The 18,617-nt window shown below is 41.5% G+C and overlaps 1 protein-coding gene across 2 annotated transcripts in view; it reads right to left on the bottom strand.

Moving 5' to 3' along the window:
* SOS2 (SOS Ras/Rho guanine nucleotide exchange factor 2) overlaps positions 1-18,303 on the bottom strand; it is a 118,393-nt gene extending 100,090 nt beyond the window's left edge. The window contains exon 1 of one of the 2 annotated variants that reach the window (XM_074393966.1): positions 17,823-18,303. In XM_074393966.1, the coding sequence (XP_074250067.1) occupies positions 17,823-17,909 (87 nt within the window). In that variant the 5' untranslated portion in view covers positions 17,910-18,303. The remainder of the gene's footprint in view (positions 1-17,822) is intronic. The other variant, XM_039468995.2, reaches the window with a different exon arrangement.
* Positions 18,304-18,617: the final 314 nt, after the last annotated feature.

Raw genomic sequence — 18,617 nt, 5'->3', positions numbered from 1 at the left:
CCATATTTTCAAATTGCCAGAAGGCATTTCCTTATATATAACACTGTAAATAGGACAGTCTCATACTATAAATCCATGTATGAACACACATAAAAGCACCTTCTTTTTGAGACAGAGTTTCACTCCTGTTGTCCAGGCCAGAGTGTGATGAAGCCATTTCAGCTCGTCACAAGCTCTGCCTCCAGGGTTCAAGCAATTCTCCTGCCTCAGCCTCCCGAGCAGCTGGGATTACAGGCATGTGCCACCAAGCCCGGTTAATTTTTGTATTTTTAGTACGGTGGGGGTTTCTTCATGTTGGCCAGACTGGTCTCAAATCCTGACCTCAGATGATCTGCCTGCCTAGGCTTCCCAAAGTACTGGGATTACAGGTGTGAGCCACCGCATCCAGCCCACGAAAGCACTTTAGCTTTCTACACTTGACAAGTTATAGAAATGTTATTTCCTAATTTATATTTTTCAGTTTTCCATCTTCACGTTTAAATTAAAAATCTTGCTAGTGTACTTGTTCAGTAATTAACATTTGAATTTCAGGTACAATATGGAAATAAATCCTTTTGAATACAGTTTATATGATATTTACTTTTCCCAAATTCTTCATTCCATTGCCAGGATTTCCGCAAAGACACAAATATTTCAAACATCGATTAAGAATACTGCAATGTTTTCATTATGAAATGTTTTGAATTTTTTGTTTGTTTTTGGAGATGGAATCTCGCTCTCTTGTCCAGGCTGGAGTGTGGGGGCAGCTATCTTGGCTCACTGCAACCTCTGACTCCCAGATTCAGGAGATTCTCCTGCCTCAGCCTCCTGAGTAGCTGGGACTACAGGTGTGTGCCACCCCGTCCAGCTAATTTTTGTATTTTCAGTAGAGACGGGGTTTCACCACGTTGGCCAAGTTGGTCTTAAACTCCTGACCTCAGGTGATCCATCCACCTCGGCCCCCCAAAGTGCTGGGATTACAGGCATGAGCCACCACACCCAGCCCATTATGGAATATTAAGATTCAATTTAAATAGAAAAAATAAATTTTATTTGAAGGATATGTACCAAAACTACAAAATACTGGCAAATCATGGTGGCTCACACCTGTAATCCCAGCACTTTGGGAGGCCAAGGCAGGCAGATCACCTGAGGTCAGGAGCTCGAGACCAGCCTGGACAACCTGGTAAAACCCCGCCTCTACTAAAAGTACAAAAATTAGCCAGGCAGCTGCTCAGGAGGCTGAAGCAGAAGAATCGCTGGAACCCAAGAAGCAGAGGTTGAAGTGAGCTGAGATCATGCCACTGTACTCCAAACTGAGTGACAGAGTAAAACCGCCTCAAAAAAAAAAAATACAATAAAAACAAATAAATAAAAATAAAAATACAATATACTGCTGATAGGAATTAAAGACTTAAATAAATGAAGAGATAAACTATGAGCTGGAAGACTTACATTGTTATGATGAGTCTTATGTCATGTATTATAACACTGTTATGATGTCAATTCCTCCCAAATGATCTGCAGATGCAACACAATCTCAATAAAAATTCCACCAAGCTTTTTTTGAAGAAAATGATACGCCGATTTAAAAATTCTTATGGAGGCCAGGCACGGTGGCTCAAGCCTGTAATCCCAGCACTTTGGGAGGCCGAGGCGGGTGGATCACGAGGTCAAGAGATCGAGACCATCCTAGTCAACATGGTGAAACCCCGTCTCTACTAAAAATACAAAAAATTAGCTGGGCATGGTGGCGCGTGCCTGTAATCCCAGCTACTCAGGAGGCTGAGGCAGGAGAATTGCCTGAACCCAGGAGGCGGAGGTTGCGGTGAGCCGAGATCGCGCCATTGCACTCCAGCCTGGGTAACAAAAGCAAAACTCCGTCTCAAAAAAAAAAATCTTATGGAAACACAAAGGTCGGAATAACTAAAACAACTCTATAAAACAACAAAGTTTAAGGGCTAATACTATCTGATTTCAAGGATTTCTATAAAGCTACAGTAACCAAAACAGTATGGGACTGACATAAAGATAAGCAAAAAGATCAATGGAACAGAATAGAGAACTCAGAAATAAAGCCACACATATATAGACAACTGATTTTTTAATACAAACATGAAGACCTTTAGCAAAGGAAAAAGGACTGCCTTTTCAAAAACGGAGACAGAACAATCAGATGTCCATACGCAAAAAAACAAACATACCATATACAGAAGTATCACACCTTATATAAAATTATTCAATCAGCACAAGACAGGGTGAGTTTTTTTTTTTTTTAAGAAAGAAAAAGTGTTTCAAATGGGTCATAGATATAAATATAAAACTTAAACTATAATATTTCTAGAACAGGCCAGGTGTGGTGGATCACATCTATAATCACAAAACTTTGGGAGGCCGAGGCTGAAGGATCACTTGAGGCCAGAAGGTTGAGACCAGCCTGGGCAACATAGTGAGACCCTGTTTCTATTTTTGAAAATTATGATAATAAATAAACATTTCTAGAAGAGAAAATTTTTGTAACCCTGTGTTAGGCAAAGATTTCTTAGATATGACACTAATGGCACAGTCCCCCCCCAAAAAATTATAAAAATTAAAAACTTTCAGTCTTCAAAAGCTAGTTTAGGCCAGGTGCAGTTGCTTATGGCTGTAGTCCCAGCACTTACAGAGGCTGAGGTAAGAAGACCACTTGAGGCCAGGAGCTTAGCAAGACCCTATCTCTTAAAAAGAAAGAAAAAAAGATAGTATTAAGAGAATGATATATAATGAAACTTCCATAAAAGGAGGGGGGAAAAAAAGGCCAGGTGAGGTGGCTTACACCTGTAACCCTGTAAGTTTGGGAGGTCAAGGTGGGTGGATTCCTTGAGGCCAAGAGTTTGAGACCAGCCTGGGCAACATGGCAAAACCCTGTCTCTACTAAAAATACAAAAATTAGCAGGGAGTGGTGGTAGGTACCTGTAATCCCAGCTACCTGGGAGGCTGAGGCAAAAGGACTGCTTGAACCTGGGAGGCAGAGGTTGCAGTGAGTTGAGATTGTGCCACTGCACTCCAACCTGGGCGACTGAGTGAGAGGGTGAGAGAGTGAAAATGAGAGAGAGAGAGAAAGAGAAAGAGAGAGAGAGAGAGAGAGAGAGAGAGAGAGAGAAAGAGAGAGAACAAACAATTCAACAAAAATGGGCCAAAGTTCTGAACAAACATTTCACCAAAGAAGATATACAGAATGTAAATAAAAACATGAAAGATGTTCAACATCACTAATCACTAGGGAAATGCAAATTAAAACCACAAAGTACCATTACATTGACTGCTATTAGAATTGCTAAAATTAAATTACCAAGTGTGGCAGGAGGAACTGGATCTCTTACATTGCTGGTGGGAACATAAAACTGTACAACCACTCTAGAAAACAGTTTGATAGTTTCTTAAAATGTTAAACATCTACCTACTATCCAATCCAACTGCTGTTTGGTAATTACCAGCAATTTCCATTCTTTGAATTGAAACATATGTCCATACGAAGATTTTTACACAAATATATAGCAGCTTTATTTAGCCAATATCTGAAAATCTAAATGTACATAAATAAGTGAATGGATAAACAAGTCACAGTATATCTAAACAATGGAATACACTACTGAGCAATAAAAAGGAATAAATTATTGACATATTCAACATAAATGAATCTCAAAATAATTAGGCTGAGTGAAAGAAGCCAGACAGAAAAAAAAAAAAAAAAGTATTTACTGTATGAGTGTAACAGTATTAATATAAAACTCTAGAAAACGCAATCAATAATGACAGAAAATAGATCAGTGATGGCTTGGGATGTCTCCTGAGAGTGGGGAGAAATAGGAGGGAGAATTATAGTTAGGAGGAAATTTATGGGGCTGAAGGATATGTTTAGTAGCTTTATTGGGATGGTTTTACTGTGTGTATATAACTTATCCTATTGTTTAAAACATCAAACTGCATATCAGTTATATCCCCAATAAAGTTTTAAAAAATAATTCTAAAATGTAATATTCTAAGGCAACATTTTTCTAATAAAAGTGTATAATAAAGAATTGACGCCGGGCGCGGTGGCTCAAGCCTGTAATCCCAGCACTTTGGGAGGCCGAGACGGGTGGATCACGAGGTCAAGAGATCGAGACCATCCCGGTCAACATAGTGAAACCCCGTCTCTACTAAAAATACAAAAAATTATCTGGGCATGGTGGCACGTGCCTGTAATCCCAGCTACTCAGGAGGCTGAGGCAGGAGAATTGCCTGAACCCAGGAGGCAGAGGTTGCGGTGAGCCGAGATCGTGCCATTGCACTCCAGCCTGGGAAACGAGTGCGAAACTCCGTCTCAAAAAAAAAAAAAGAATTGATACCACAGTTGTATACTCTGAACTCATTAAGGTCAGGAACCACTTCTTGTTTGATTTCTGGGGGGAAGGGGAAAGGTGTGGAGACAGAATCTCGCTCTCTCACCCAGGCTGGAGTGCAGTAGTGTGATCACAACTCACTGTTAAGCCTCGAACTCCTGGGCTCAAGTGATCAATCCACCTCAGCCTCCCTTGTGGCTGGGACTCCAGGTGGGCACTACCACACCAGCTCCCATTTCTTACTTTTGGTCTCCTCCTCCTATTTCCCTACACCTGTATTCTTAGTATACAGGTAATTCAGTACCATGTCATTAAAAGAACAGACTCAGCCAGGTGTGGTGGTGCACACCTGTAATCCCAACACTTTGTGAGGCCAAGGCGGGCAGATTGCCTGAACTCAGGAGTTTGAGACCAAAGTAGCCAAAATGGTGAAATCCCATCTCTACTAAAAAATACAAAAAATTAGCTGGGCATGGCAGGGTGTACCTGTAGTCCCAGCTACTCAGGACACTGAGGCAGGAGAATTCCAAGAACCTGGCAGGTGGAGGTTGTAGTGAGTGGAGATCGCACCACTGCACTCCAACCTGGGCAACAGAGTGAGACATGGTCTCAAAAAAAAAAACAGACCCTGCATAAAGAAAGTACTAGGCAAATACTTGTTAAATAGATTCACAGCAGCCAACAGGTCTCTTGGCCTCAGTGAAATTATTTGGATACTGGAAAAGATTTTAAACTCCATTAAATTTGTTTTCATTTCACTGGATATGTATCTGGAGACTTGGTTCTCATACAACATTATAAATGAGGGAATTCCCATTCTATGTTTCTCTATTCCTCCCGCTGTCTACTAATACTTCTCAGAGTCCATGCTCTTAATTAGGTATCTTCAGCAGGCTTTCAGAATGTAACTTTATTTAAAATGCAAATAAGTGGCTAGGCACGTGGCTCACACTTGTAATCCCAGCACTTTGGGAGGCCAGGGCAGGTGGATCACCTGAGGTCAGGAGTTCGAGACCAGCCTGGCCAACATTAAGAAATCCCATCTCTACTAAAAATACAAAAAATTAGCCAGGTGAGGTGGCCTATAATTCCAGCTACTGGGGAGGTGGAGACAGAATTGCTTGAACCCGGGAGGCGGAGGCTGCAGAGAGCCAAGATTGTGCCACTGTACTCCAGCTTGGGTGACAGAGTGAGACTGTCTAAAAAGAGAAAAAAAATACAAATAAGTATTGGCCAAGAAAATATTTCTACTTAACTTTATATTAGGTGAGAGTTTACCATAATATAATCAAATACGTAAAAAAGACTATCAGCTGAAGCAAAAATTTTTGTCATCAAAATCTTCCTTAAATGGCATATGACCTAAAAGCACCTTCCCATAAAGGCAGGCCATTTGCCTGTAAAGCCAAGACAGTACAGGCTAGATAAAGGTTCCCAACTTGTTCCAGCGGCAGAGCATTTGGTAATCAGTGTTCTTTGCAGAACATGAAATATTAAGACACATATTCTATCACAGCAGGAACAATGTTAGTAATTACTTTAAAACTTAAAATCAAAACTACAGGAACATATTTGTAAGAGAAAAACAAAAAGTATTAAAAGTCATTTTCTCTTTAACACCTCCATTATCGGCCAGGCACGGTGGCTCATGCCTGTAATCCCAGCATTTTGGGAACCTGAGGCAGGCAGATTGCCTGAGCTCAGGAGTTCAAGACCACCCTGGGCAACATGGTGAAATCCCATCTCTACTAAAAATACAAAAAAATTAGCCAGGCGTGGCAGCATGTGCCTGTAGTCCCAGCTATTTGGGAGGCTGAGGCAGGAGAATTGCAAGAACCCAGAAGGCTGAGGTGGTAGTAAGCCAAGATCAAGCCACTGCACTCCAGCCTGGGTGACAGGGCGAGACTCCGTCTCAAAAAACAGAAAACAAAACCAAACCAAAAAAACCTCCATTATCATTGGTTCACTTATTTTATAATCTTTCACTACTCATTAGCAAGTAAATTGAAGCAAACACCAAAGATTTTTTTTTCTACTTTATGGAAGAAAAATAAAATTGAAAAAAAAAATTTCTTTTTTTTTTCTCCTGTGAACTGGGAAAAGATGACTATTAAATTTGTTTCATTCACTTATGTTTAATAAGTCCCTGTGCCAAACACCCACGTCTGTCAGGATTCTTCCTAAACAGCCATATGTACTCTTTCCTAAAGAAGATCTGCCTGACGAGGTTCCTGCACACAGTGAGTAAAGCAGGGTCTTCTTTTACACCTCTCCTTTCACAATTGCCCTCCCATTTTACTAAGAAAGGCAGAGATCTCCCACTTACTCTGAAATTCTTTATAGTATACATATGTTGCTCTGAAGTGCAATAAATAAATCCTAGAACACTAAACAAAGAGACAATTATAATTATTTTCATTTTAGTATTTTGCCTCTTCCAGCCTCTAGCTGACTGTCAAAAAATATATCCTCCTAAGGGGACAAGCCCATGGAAAGAAAGAGAGAACAATCTTAGTTCTCAAAGAGCATATAGGTGCTGTTAGGAGCTGAGGGTCTCAGTCCTGCAACTACAAGTTAATGAATTCTGCCAGGGATCACATGAGCCTGGAAAAAGAGCCCAAGCCTCAAATGAGACTGTAGCCCCAGCCAAAACTCTGATTTCAGCCTCATGAGACCGTAAGCAGAAATCCTAGCTGTGTCTAGACTTCCTACCTATATAAACTGGGATTTAAACAATAATAACAACTCATTTTCATAATATTTCTTTTGTAAAGGAGGACACAGGGCCGGGCACAGTGGCTCACGCCTGTAATCCCAGCACTTTGGGAGGCTGAGGCAGGTGTATCACAAGGTCAGGAGTTCAAGACCAGCCTGGCCAAGATGATGAAATCCCGTCTCTACTAAAAATACAAAAATTAGCCACTCAGGAGGCTGAGGCAGGAGAATCACTTGAACCCAGGGGGCAGAGGTTACAGTGAGCCAACATCATGCCATTGGACTCCAGCCTGGGCGACAGAGTGAGACTCCATCTCGAAAAAATAAAAAAACAATGTGACAAGATAAAATGCATTTTAGCAATAAATATTATCTCAGCTAAGATGCATTGAAATCAATACTTTATTATCCCAATCTTTATTGGATATATTGGATTAAACAAAGTTCTCTAAAGCCAGATAAATTATTTTCCAGGTCCAGCGGTTTCCAACATTTTGATTTAAACAAAATTCAGGAGAATACAACTGAGTTGCTGGCTGATAAATCATAAAAAATCATTTTTGTAAGGCCAGGTGCTGTGGCTCATGCCTGTAACCCCAGCACTTTGGGAGGATGAGGAGGTCAAATCACCTGAGGTCAGGAGTTGGAGACCAGCCTAACCAACATGGAGAAACCCTTTGTTCTCCTGAAGCAGGAGAATTACTTGAACCTGGGAGGCAGAGCTTGCAGTAAGTTGAGACGGTGCCATTGCATTCCAGCCTGAGCAACAAGTGTGAAACTCTGTCTCAAAAACAAAAATCATTTTTGAGAATAGATTCATTATATAAACTGAAAAAATATATATAATTTGAAAGAAGTTTAAAAATTAGGTTTGATTACTTTAAATCTGTCCTCTACTTACAGTTTGTTTTTTTGTTTTTTTGTTTTTTTTTTTGAGACGGAGTTTCGCTCTTGTTACCCAGGCTGGAGTACAATGACACGATCTCAGCTCACTGCAACCTCCGCCTCCTGGGTTCAGGCAATTCTCCTGCCTCAGCCTCCTGAGTAGCTGGGATTACAGGCACGCGTCACCATGCCCAGCTAATTTTTTGTATTTTTAGTAGAGACGGGGTTTCACCATGTTGACCAGGATGGTCTCGATCTCTTGACCTCATGATTCACCCGCCTTGGCCTCCCAAAGTGCTGGGATTACAGGCTTGAGTCACCGCGCCCGGCCCTCCTCTACTTATGTTAACAAGGGCTCTCAGGGCTTACATCTGTAAAAATGAAATATAGGAACAGAATTGATGCTGAACCCTGATTCATTCCAGCAAGACCCTGTCTCATTCTAGTAATAAGCAATACTCACCCATGAAATGTAAAGTAACTTTAAAACAATGCAGACAGTTGCATAGATGTTATTGAAATATGCATATTCAATAAAGCTTTATGGTTATCCATTATTTTTCAAAATCCATGTACGTTTCTTTGATCAACTGTGTCCTATTTACAATTCAACTCAAGGTCTGGGATGGTGGGACATTCTTTTAAGCCCAGCAATTTGGGAGGCCAAGGCAGGAGGACCACTTGAGCCCAGGAGATCAAGACCAGCCCTGACCAGTCTTGGAAACATAGTGAGACCCCATCCCTACAAATTTTTTTTTTTTAATTAGTTAATTGTGGTAGCATGTGCCTGCAGTCCAGGCTACTCAGGAGGCTGAAGCGGGAGGATCACTTGAGCCTGGGAGGTTGAAGCTGCAGTGAGTCATGATCATGCCACTGTACTCCAGCCTGGGTGACAGACGAGGCTTATAGTAATAATAATTCAGTTCAAAAGACAGGTTTCAAAGCTTTACGGTCATAGGGAAAACATTTTTAAATTCAGGATATAGACTTTTTTGTTGTAGAGAAGTATAAATACAAAAGTGGAATCAAAGACTTTTAAATCTAAAAATATTATATTAGAATTAGGTAGGGGAATGAAAAAAGTTCACAGAGAAAAAAAAGACAATGTAAAATTTCCAACTTTTAAAGGCACACTTTTCATATATATTTTTGGAATATGATGGTGGGTATCAATTTATTTTGGTATTTAAATTCCATTCAGCACATTTAAAAGACTGATGGAACTGTTTTTCTTTAAAACATCAGTATTTATAACATATGAAATTACATCTATTGCAACTATTTAAATGTAAGATGAAAATTTCTAGATGTCAGCATAAAAATGTGCAAGTTTTTCAAAATTCTTTTGGGGATACACAGCAAAAAAATTAGAAAACTCCTAATATAGGATAAAGAATCAAGCAGATTCAGTGATGAATAGATGTTAGCCTGGCATGAGAAAGAAGGGAAGAATAATTCCTAGGTTTCTAGCTTGAGGACTGGATATACCATTTATATTAGAGATACAGGTTTACGGGAGAAAACAACAAGCTTGGGTTGGGTTATACTCTGAACGTTGATGAAGGACTATCCAGGAAGCAGGAGGATGTAGCAGTTTTAGAAAGGCTGCAGAGAAGATCTCTCCTACAAAATGATGTTTGACTACAGGACCTAAGGTAGTTTAAAAGGACCAGCCACGTGATTATCTGAGGGAAGGGTGTTTCGGGCAGAAAATTCAGAAGTACAAAAGTCCTAAGACTAAAACATGTCTATGTTATAAAAACAAGAAAACCAGTATGGGGCAGAAGCAGAACAAATAAGGGACAGTATTAAAGAGGCCGGAGAGGTAAAAGCGGGAGGTGGGGCAGCTCCAGACTGCAGAGGGCCTAGTAAGCCATTGGGAGGACTTTGACTTTTATTCTGAGAAACACTGAGAGGGTTTTGAACAAAGGAGTGAAATGATCTCACTTATCTCTATTGTGTTGGTGGAAAAAAAACTTAAATAGGGCAAGAGTAGATGAGCAGAGACCAGTTAAAAAGATATTTCAATATTCCAGGAGATTGGTGATGATGACTTGATTTCACGGGGTAAGTCAAAAAGTATAAAACAGTGACTAAATATAGTTCTAGTCTGAAGTAGAGCTAAAAGGATGTGCTGACAAATTAGATGTGTGGTATGAATAAAAAAAGACAATATTCAAGAATAACTTAAGATTTTTAGTTTGAGCAACTGGAAGGATGGAGTAGCCATATATTAATATGTGAACCACTACAAAAGGAACAAGCTTGTGGGGGAAGAAACGGAGTTCAGTATTGGTTGAGATGCCTGTGTGGAAATCTCAAGTAAAAAGTTGGCCGGGTGTAATGGTTCATGCCTGTAACTCAAAAACTTTGGGAGGCTGAGGCAGGAGGAACACTTGAGCCCAGGTGCTGGAGACCAGTTTGTGCAACACAGTGAGACCCTGTCTCTACAAAAAGTGTTTTAAAAATTAGCTGGGTGTGGTGGCACACTCCTGTAGTCCCAGCTATCTGGGGACAGGTCAGGGCGTGAGGGCTCAGTTGGGAGGATCATTTGAGCCTAGGAGGTTAAGGCTGTAGTGACCTGTGATCTTGACACTGCACCCCAGCCTGGGTGACAGAGTGAGACCCTCTTTCAAAGAAAAAGTTGAACATCCATGTTTAAGAAAGAGGTCTGAGCCAGAAATATAAATTTGGTAATTATCAGATATAGATGATACGTAAAGTAATGAGGCAGGATGGGATCTCCAAGGGAGTATATGTAAACAGAAACAGAAGTCTAAAAACTGGCTGGGCACGGTGGCTCATGCCTGTAATCCCAGCACTTGGGGAGGCTGAGGCAGGTGGATCCCAAGGTCAGGAGTTTGAGGCCAGCCTGGCCAACTCTACTAAAATACAAAATAATAATAATAATAATAATAATAATAATAATAATAGCTGGACGTAGTAGCACATGCCTGTAATCCCAGCTATTTGAGAGGATGAGGCAGAAGAATTGCTTGAATCTGGGAGGTGAAGGTTGCACTGAGCCAAGATCACACCACTGCACTCCAGCCTGGGTGACAAAGCAGAAACACACACATACACAAACACACACACACACAAATGGGCTCAGTGGAGGTCAGAAGGTGTAGTCAGGAAGATGAGGCAGAATCAAGGAAAGGGGATTTAGAAGGAATATTTAGGGGAAAAAAACCCTGAAAGCTTGACGTTATTCTGGAAGCCAAAGGAAGAAAGGATTTCAAAAGAAGAAAGAGATCAACTGTCAAATGCTGCTAATAGGTCAGTTAAGAAAGAATTACAAGATGCTCCGTATGTAAGAAGCAGTGTTTCACAGGCAAGTAGCTCACTCCTATAATCCTGAAACTTTGGGAGGCCAAGGCTGGAGGATCACTAGAGTCCAGGAATTTGAGACCAGCCTGGGGGACATACCAAGACCCTGTCTCCATAAAAAAAGAAGAAGAAAATTAGCTGGGTACAGGGGCACATGCCTGTAGTCTTAGCTACTTGGAAGGTTGACGTGGGAGGATGATTTAAGCCCAGGAGCTGGAGGCTGCAGTGAGGCTATGATCATGCCACTATACTCCATCCTGGGTAGCAGAGCAAAACCCTGTCAAAAAAAAAAAAGAGAGAAAGAAAAAAAGAAAGTGTTTGAGTTTACGAAATTACTTAATGAAGAAAAAAACTGGAGTACAGAAGATGTAGAAGAGTTAACATTAGCCCTCATATCTAGATCTTGATGTTATTTTCATTTATTTGCTTCACTTCTACATGTTAAAATGTGAAGTGTGTAATACTTTATACAATTGAAAAAACTTTGTACTATCATATATTTTATGTAAAAGAAGAAAAGAATTTTTTTATAGACATGGGGTCTCACTATACTGGCTAGGTTGATCTTGAACTCATAGGCTCAAGCAATCCTCCCATTTCAGTCTCCCAAAGTGCTAGGATTACAGGTATGAGCCACCACACCCAGCCCATGGAAGTAAAGAGTTTTAGATTAATTTTTAACAATGAGCTCATGCTAAATCCAACAGTTACATTAAAATTCCTTTCTAATTCAAATATGGTGGATATAATCAAACTACTGTTCCCCTTGAAAGAGATTTCATGGTTAATATAAAAGACATATACTTGATTTATGTCAAGTGGTAACACAGGTTATTCTTTGAATACTCAGCATAAAACCCTTTAATGGAATATTATTGCTCCAAATATACCATACCAAAGTTACACTGAAAATAGAAGGCTACTAAATCATGGCTGACAGGGAGCCAAGTACAGCAAGTTAAAGTACATTCCTACCACTCATCTAGTTCTGGCTGAACTCTTCAGGTCAGTTTAGGTCATTATTAGTTTAGAATAATTCCAAATGACTCCTTCAAATTCTACTGTTATATTCAGTGGCTCTAGGAAATCCAGAACAGGCCTGATGTCACAAAAATCACAAGATCTCTTATTAGTTTTTGGCTTTGGCTTGAAGTAATCTTTTCGAAAAGCAATTCTGATCAGGTTTATCTAATTACTTTGCTATGTAAATGAGAATCCAACAGGACTTCCTGTTCTCAGGTAGAGACCTTAACTCAGCGTACCTACAGTCTACCATACTAGCTTCATCTACTTATTCTCCTTGTTCTTTAAAACAAGTCATTAAATTCAGAATCTGAGACCTACTCAAAACAAAGAAACAAATCATATTCTTACTTTCCACTCAGCCACAAGTCCTTTTTTTCCCCCTTTGTTTTGTTAATTCCTACTGATCTTTCAGGTAATTGTTTAGTTCCTTATTGTCTTTCTGCCACAGTCATTTAGAGCCCAAGCTTTAGGACAGCAAGGGCTCTGCTACATCTTCCGTATCAAGAACAGTGTCTACGGCCAGGCAAGGTAGCTCACACCTGTAATCACAGCACTTCAGAAGGCCAAAGTGGGAGGATCGCTTGAGACCAGGAGTTCAAGACCAGCAGCACAGTAATATTAATATATTTAAATATATCATCCAGAAAGAAGCATAATTGTTGCTTTCTTAAAGGCTTCTTTGACTCTTGTATATCAATGACACCAATTATATTTTCTCAGATCACCCTATACTTTTCTTGTGGGCCTCAGGAAAGATTCAGTGCTATCTTCTAAAACACTTCTCAAGAGACATTAGTACAAAGGCAGAAACACTAGGATCTCAGTAGAATTTCACAAAACCATTTTTAAATCAAATCCCCTACCATTCTTTTTCCTTACCCTAGACTCCTATTAATTAACCCAGACATTCTCTCTCACACCTCTTGCCTTTTAGATATCTAAGAGCAAATTGTCATTGGGTGGGGAGGTCGATATTTAACGTGAATCTAACTGGACTCAGGAACAAAGTAATTCAACCAATTCTTTCTAGCTTTCTCTGGCATTTATAACTACAGCTGGCAAGACAACAGCTATATTCTTTTCTATGGCTAGGCTGGTGAAAAACACCTTACAGAAAAGACATTCACAAAAGAAATTATCGGGAGCTGTAAAATTTGATAAAATGATTTTGAGGCCTATTTCCCATATGAAGAATGCTGATCTATCTCAGCATACAATCAAATAGCATATGCATATAGTACCAAGGCATTTCAAAGACGTAGGTAATAAGCTGCATTTACAAATATATATACCATGCTCTTTTTTTCTTCAAGTAACATGATAGCTTCAATGATCTTGGGGAGCAGTGGTGAAAACAATTATGTTCTTGGCTCTTTTAGGGAAGATACATAATTTAGCAGTAATGTTAACAATCCATGTATTATACATTAGTAGTGTCATTTCATTGTTTTATAGCTCTTGGGTTTTTTGTTTTTTTGTTTTTTTTTTTGAGACGGAGTTTCGCTCTTGTTACCCAAGCTGGAGTGCAATGGCGCGATCTGGGCTCACCGCAACCTCCGCCTCCTGGGTTCAGGCAATTCTCCTGCCTCAGCCTCCCGAGTAGCTGGGATTACAGGAACGTGCCACCATGCCCAGCTAATTTTTTTATTTTTTTCTTTTATTTATTTTTTTTTTAGAGACGGAGTTTCGCTCTTGTTGCCCAGGCTAGAGTGCAATGGCGCGATCTCGGCTCACCGCAACCTCCGCCTCCTGGGTTCAGGCAATTCTCCTGCCTCAGCCTCCTGAGTAGCTGGGATTACAGGCACGCGCCACCATGCCCAGATAATTTTTTTAGTATTTTTAGTAGAGACAGGGTTTCACCATGTTGACCAGGATGGTCTCGATCTCTTGACCTCGTGATCGACCCACCTCAGCCTCCCAAAGTGCTGGGATTACAGGCTTGAGCCACCACGCCCGGCCCCAGCTCTTGGTTTTTAAATGCCCTACGTGAGGTTCTGTTTTAAAAGTTAAATAACAAACAAAAGGCTGAAGAACACCACATTTCTATTTCCAAAATTATTTTTCCATAAATTTACCTGTCCATCTCTGTGTTTTCCTTTCTTTTTTTGAGACAGAGTCTTGCTCTGTCGCCCAGGATGGAGTGCAGTGCAGTGGCACAATCTTGGCTCACTCAAACCTCCGCCTCCCAGGTTCAAGCAATTCTCCTGCCTCAGCCTCCCAAGTATCCAGGATCATAGGCAGGCACCACCACACTTGGCTAATTTTTTGTATTTTTATAGAGATGGGCTTTTGCCATGTTGGCCAGGCTGCTCTCGAACTCCTGACCTCAGGTGATCTGCCCACCTCAACCTGCCAAAGAGCTGAGATTACAGGCGTGAGCCACCTCGCCCAATCCCATCTCTGTGTTTCTACGTAATGCAATGAATACTTGATGTTGCTTGTATTCACTGCATTACAAAATCCCTTGTTTTCCATGTTGGATATATATATAATATATATATCCAGTTTTCATAAAAATTAGCCCAAACTAGAAAATTAGCAAAAGAGAATGCTGGGTGTATTTCAGTGCAGTGTATGCTTGAATCTTTTATTAATTTCTATTGACTGAGCTATTTTACACATTTATAAGATTAGGTTACAGATTTTTGGCAGATAGAGATGCAAGTAATTTTTAGCCAGAGAAAAAGACAACCCAAAGCCTACTCTTTTTATGTTTCCTGTAGGATATTAACTAATTCTTTATGTAACCCAGCAGTCTAATCTTAATACTCACTTATTAAATTGTCCATAAATACCTACCTCCTCAAATTTTCATATTAAGTGACTTTAACATCTTACTAGTTCTCTCATTAAGTAATGAGCTCAACCAAAATCACTGACACATGTTCATTTATATTTGCATGGAAGTCACGACTTACCTTTCTGAAAATTGTATTTTAACAGTTTTGGAGGTCCCATCAAGATGTCCAAGTGGACTAAACTGACAGAGCCAAGTAAACTACATTGCTTCTTTCACAGACACACAGATATCCCTTACAGAAAGCTGAGCTCAGAACTGCTATCTCATTTACATAAACCAAAACCTAAATTTTTAGAATTTTTGGTTTAGATGGTATACATCTTTGGAAGGACCTTTATTTTATCTTTGTATTCTTACAATCCAGCATCATGTCAAGTACCTAAAATGTGTATAATAATGGTTAAGTCAATTTATGAAGCTAGAATACACCACACGTACCAGGCAACACCAAATGAAAGAGAGAGATTCCAATCAAATCCTAGTAGTTTTTGTAACTATCTAGTCAGCTAGAGGAAGGAAGTTCTAGATGCTCTGAATGTGAAGACAGAGACTCTCCCAAAATGGTAGATATTCTCATCGTACAAAGACAAGGTGGCTGACACATACCAGAATTTAAAACTTCCCGCAAAGAAAGAGTGAACCTTTAGCTCCCTAAGAGCTACAATTCTTAGCAGGCACTACAGACCTACAAGTTGCAATGTCCCAAATATCGCAAAAGTAGCCATAATCTTAATTACTTTCACCAAAATTTTTCCAAAAATATTTTTTAAAATTTCCATAGGAATGTACTTCAATTCTATCCCTAACGGTAAGTTAATAAATAAAAAATGTTTTCTGAATTCATCTCAAAAGACCAAATTTTCTAAGACGTATTTATTTCATAATCAAGAACATACCAGAACTGTGGAACATAACATAGTAACTACAAGGTACCTCAGTTCCAGTAAAACAAGCACATGTATAAATTCAAAGTAATAGAGCCAAAGCAATGGACTAGGACTGGATGCTAATCTTGGCTTTGTCTCCAGGCTAGCTTGAAAAAAAAAAAAAATCTGGGTCTGGCTCAAAGCAGCTGATGCCTATAACCCCAACAGTTTGAGAGGCAGAGATGAGAGGATTGCTTGAGGCCAGAAGTTCAAGACCAGCCTGGGCAACAGAGCGTGATCCTTTCTCTATTTAAAGAAAAAGAAAAAATAAATCTGTTTCTGGACATAAAGGATTATTAGAATCAAAGCTACATATTGAACAAGTTATGCAACACACATTCAAATACTATTTGCTACCAGAAAGTTATAAATGGTACATACCTGCATCACACTGCCAACAGTATAGACCTACCTTATCAGGTACTCTGTGGTCAAAGGGCTAATTACTATCTACACATTTCCCCCTTGGCTTTTAATTCAGGCCAGAGTTCATTATCACCACTCAGCATATTATTCATTTCTTTCCCTCTCCTTATAGAATTGGGCTGCACAAGGAAGTAAGGTCAATTTAATACTTCACCATTTGGTATACCAATGGAATGATAACTGTCTAGCTGTCACGAGTTATCTCTGCCAGCTTCTTTAAAAAGATATGACTTGGTGTTTGCCCTGAGGAAAGCAATACCTCCTGGTAAGAATTATGAAAATAATGGAAAATCTGCAACTCTCAATGCATGAGGAAAATGTCTTTACCTTTAAAATACACAACTTCCTTTCATTTACAGAAATTTAAAGAGGATATATTTCCCCAGTGTAGTCTTTTAAGTTAATCTTTATTTTTTCTTTATTATTTCTTGGTTATTTTGCACAAAAGGCAGAAGGGACTAAGTCTGAATCAAAGGCAAAGAAAGCCTCTGCTCAGCAGGCAAAGAGCTGATCACGCACCAATTTACAGTCTTTAAATGTCTTGATCTTACAAAATGATTGATTATAAAAATGATCGTATTGTTACTACTTAAGTTCACAGAGGAAGACCACCACCATCTACAGGAGAGATGCACCCTAGCAATGCACCCAAACATAAAAAACTGATTTGCAAGAGTTGGTCGTTTTTTGTTCCTTAAAATGATTTCAAGTCCTAAATCGCAATTTGGTCGTGAAGACACTGACGAAATTTTCTAAGGGTAGTCTCTTGTAAACAGGTAAGACACCTTTTGCAGGAAGTGGGAAGGCGCTTTAAATTTACCTTGAGAACTGTAAAATGAATAAGAATATTATGACTCACTGACATTTCACACATGTGAAACATTCATATTACAAAAAAACCATTGCCTCATAAGTGGATACCCTTGACAAGCAAATCGCCTAGGGGGAACACTCCCAAAAAAACTTAATTAAAAGTAATTACTGGGCCTGAAAATGTGCTTTTGTTTTAGAAACTGTCTAAATACCAGCGGCACTTTCTCTTGCCCGATTCCAGCCACAAATTGGAGGACCACGAATTGGTCAACGGCGGAAGTTGCCTGACGAAATGACTGCAACATGAAATCCAGTTTTATGATCATAACAAAACCTTCCTTCCGGGACCAGGCAAAAAAAAAAAAAAAAAAAAAAACTTGAGAAACGTCCTTCAAAATGCAACAGGCAATTGTGAGCCCCCCATCGCCAGCCAACGAGAAACGGCTCGGCCCCCGGGACTCCAGTCCTGTGGGAGGGACGAGCTGCTCCCCGTTAGAAGCTCGGGGAGACCGCGGGCCCGGCCCCCCACCCGCCGGCCTCCCGGGCCCCAGCACTGACCTTCCTCAGGGCCGAAACCAACAGTCCCCGCCATTTCGGACTGTTCTCCTCGCTGAAGAACTCGTAAGGCTGCGGCGCCTGCTGCATGGCCCCGGCGACAGCGCCTCCGCATCGGGGGCAGCCCGCGGGCCGGGCCGGTGGCCTGACAGGCAGGGCGCGGGCCGCCAAGCCTCGCCGGCGGCCGCCGCCTCCCGCCCGGGCCGAGGCTACGGCCGAGGCGGCTCGGAGGCGGCGCCGGCGGGCGGGCGGAGACCCTGGGGTCGGCTTCCTCCGCCGGGGCGGCCCTCGCCTCCCGCAGTGCCCGCAGAGGAAGCGCGGCGACCCGCGAGCCCGGGCGACCCCCGGCGGCGACCTCCTTTCCCGGCGGCGCTGGCCCGCTTCTGGGGCGGCTCCTCCTCCTTTGTCTGGGTTCGCGGCCCGGCGGGGGTACAGCTGGCCCAGCCCCGCCCCGACTCCCGCTACGGCCGCGGAGGGCGGTGAGCAGCGGCGGCGGCTGCGGCGGCTCGTCTCCTCACCGCCTTCCCCCCGCCCTCCCAGCCGACAGCGCCACCCGCCCGGCCCGCTCGAGTCACCTCCACAGGGCTCTGGGGACCGACCCGGAATGCGCGTCCGGCGAATGAGCCTCACTATGGCGCGCACACCGCCGGCAGCCGCTGCCGCCCCTTTAGCAGCAGCACAGAGTGCCTCGGGGCCGCTGCCGAGCTCCGGGTCCCAGCAGCCGAGCCTCGGCCCGCCCCCTCGGCCCGGCTCTCATTTTCCCGAGTAGCCGGAGAGGCCCTACATGGAGCATGCGCG

This window comes from Saimiri boliviensis, chromosome 2 (genome assembly GCF_048565385.1).
Source record: "Saimiri boliviensis isolate mSaiBol1 chromosome 2, mSaiBol1.pri, whole genome shotgun sequence".
Taxonomy (NCBI): domain Eukaryota; kingdom Metazoa; phylum Chordata; class Mammalia; order Primates; family Cebidae; genus Saimiri; species Saimiri boliviensis.
The sequence above is the reverse complement of the archived record's forward strand: the minus strand, read 5'-3'. Positions and strand labels throughout refer to the sequence as shown.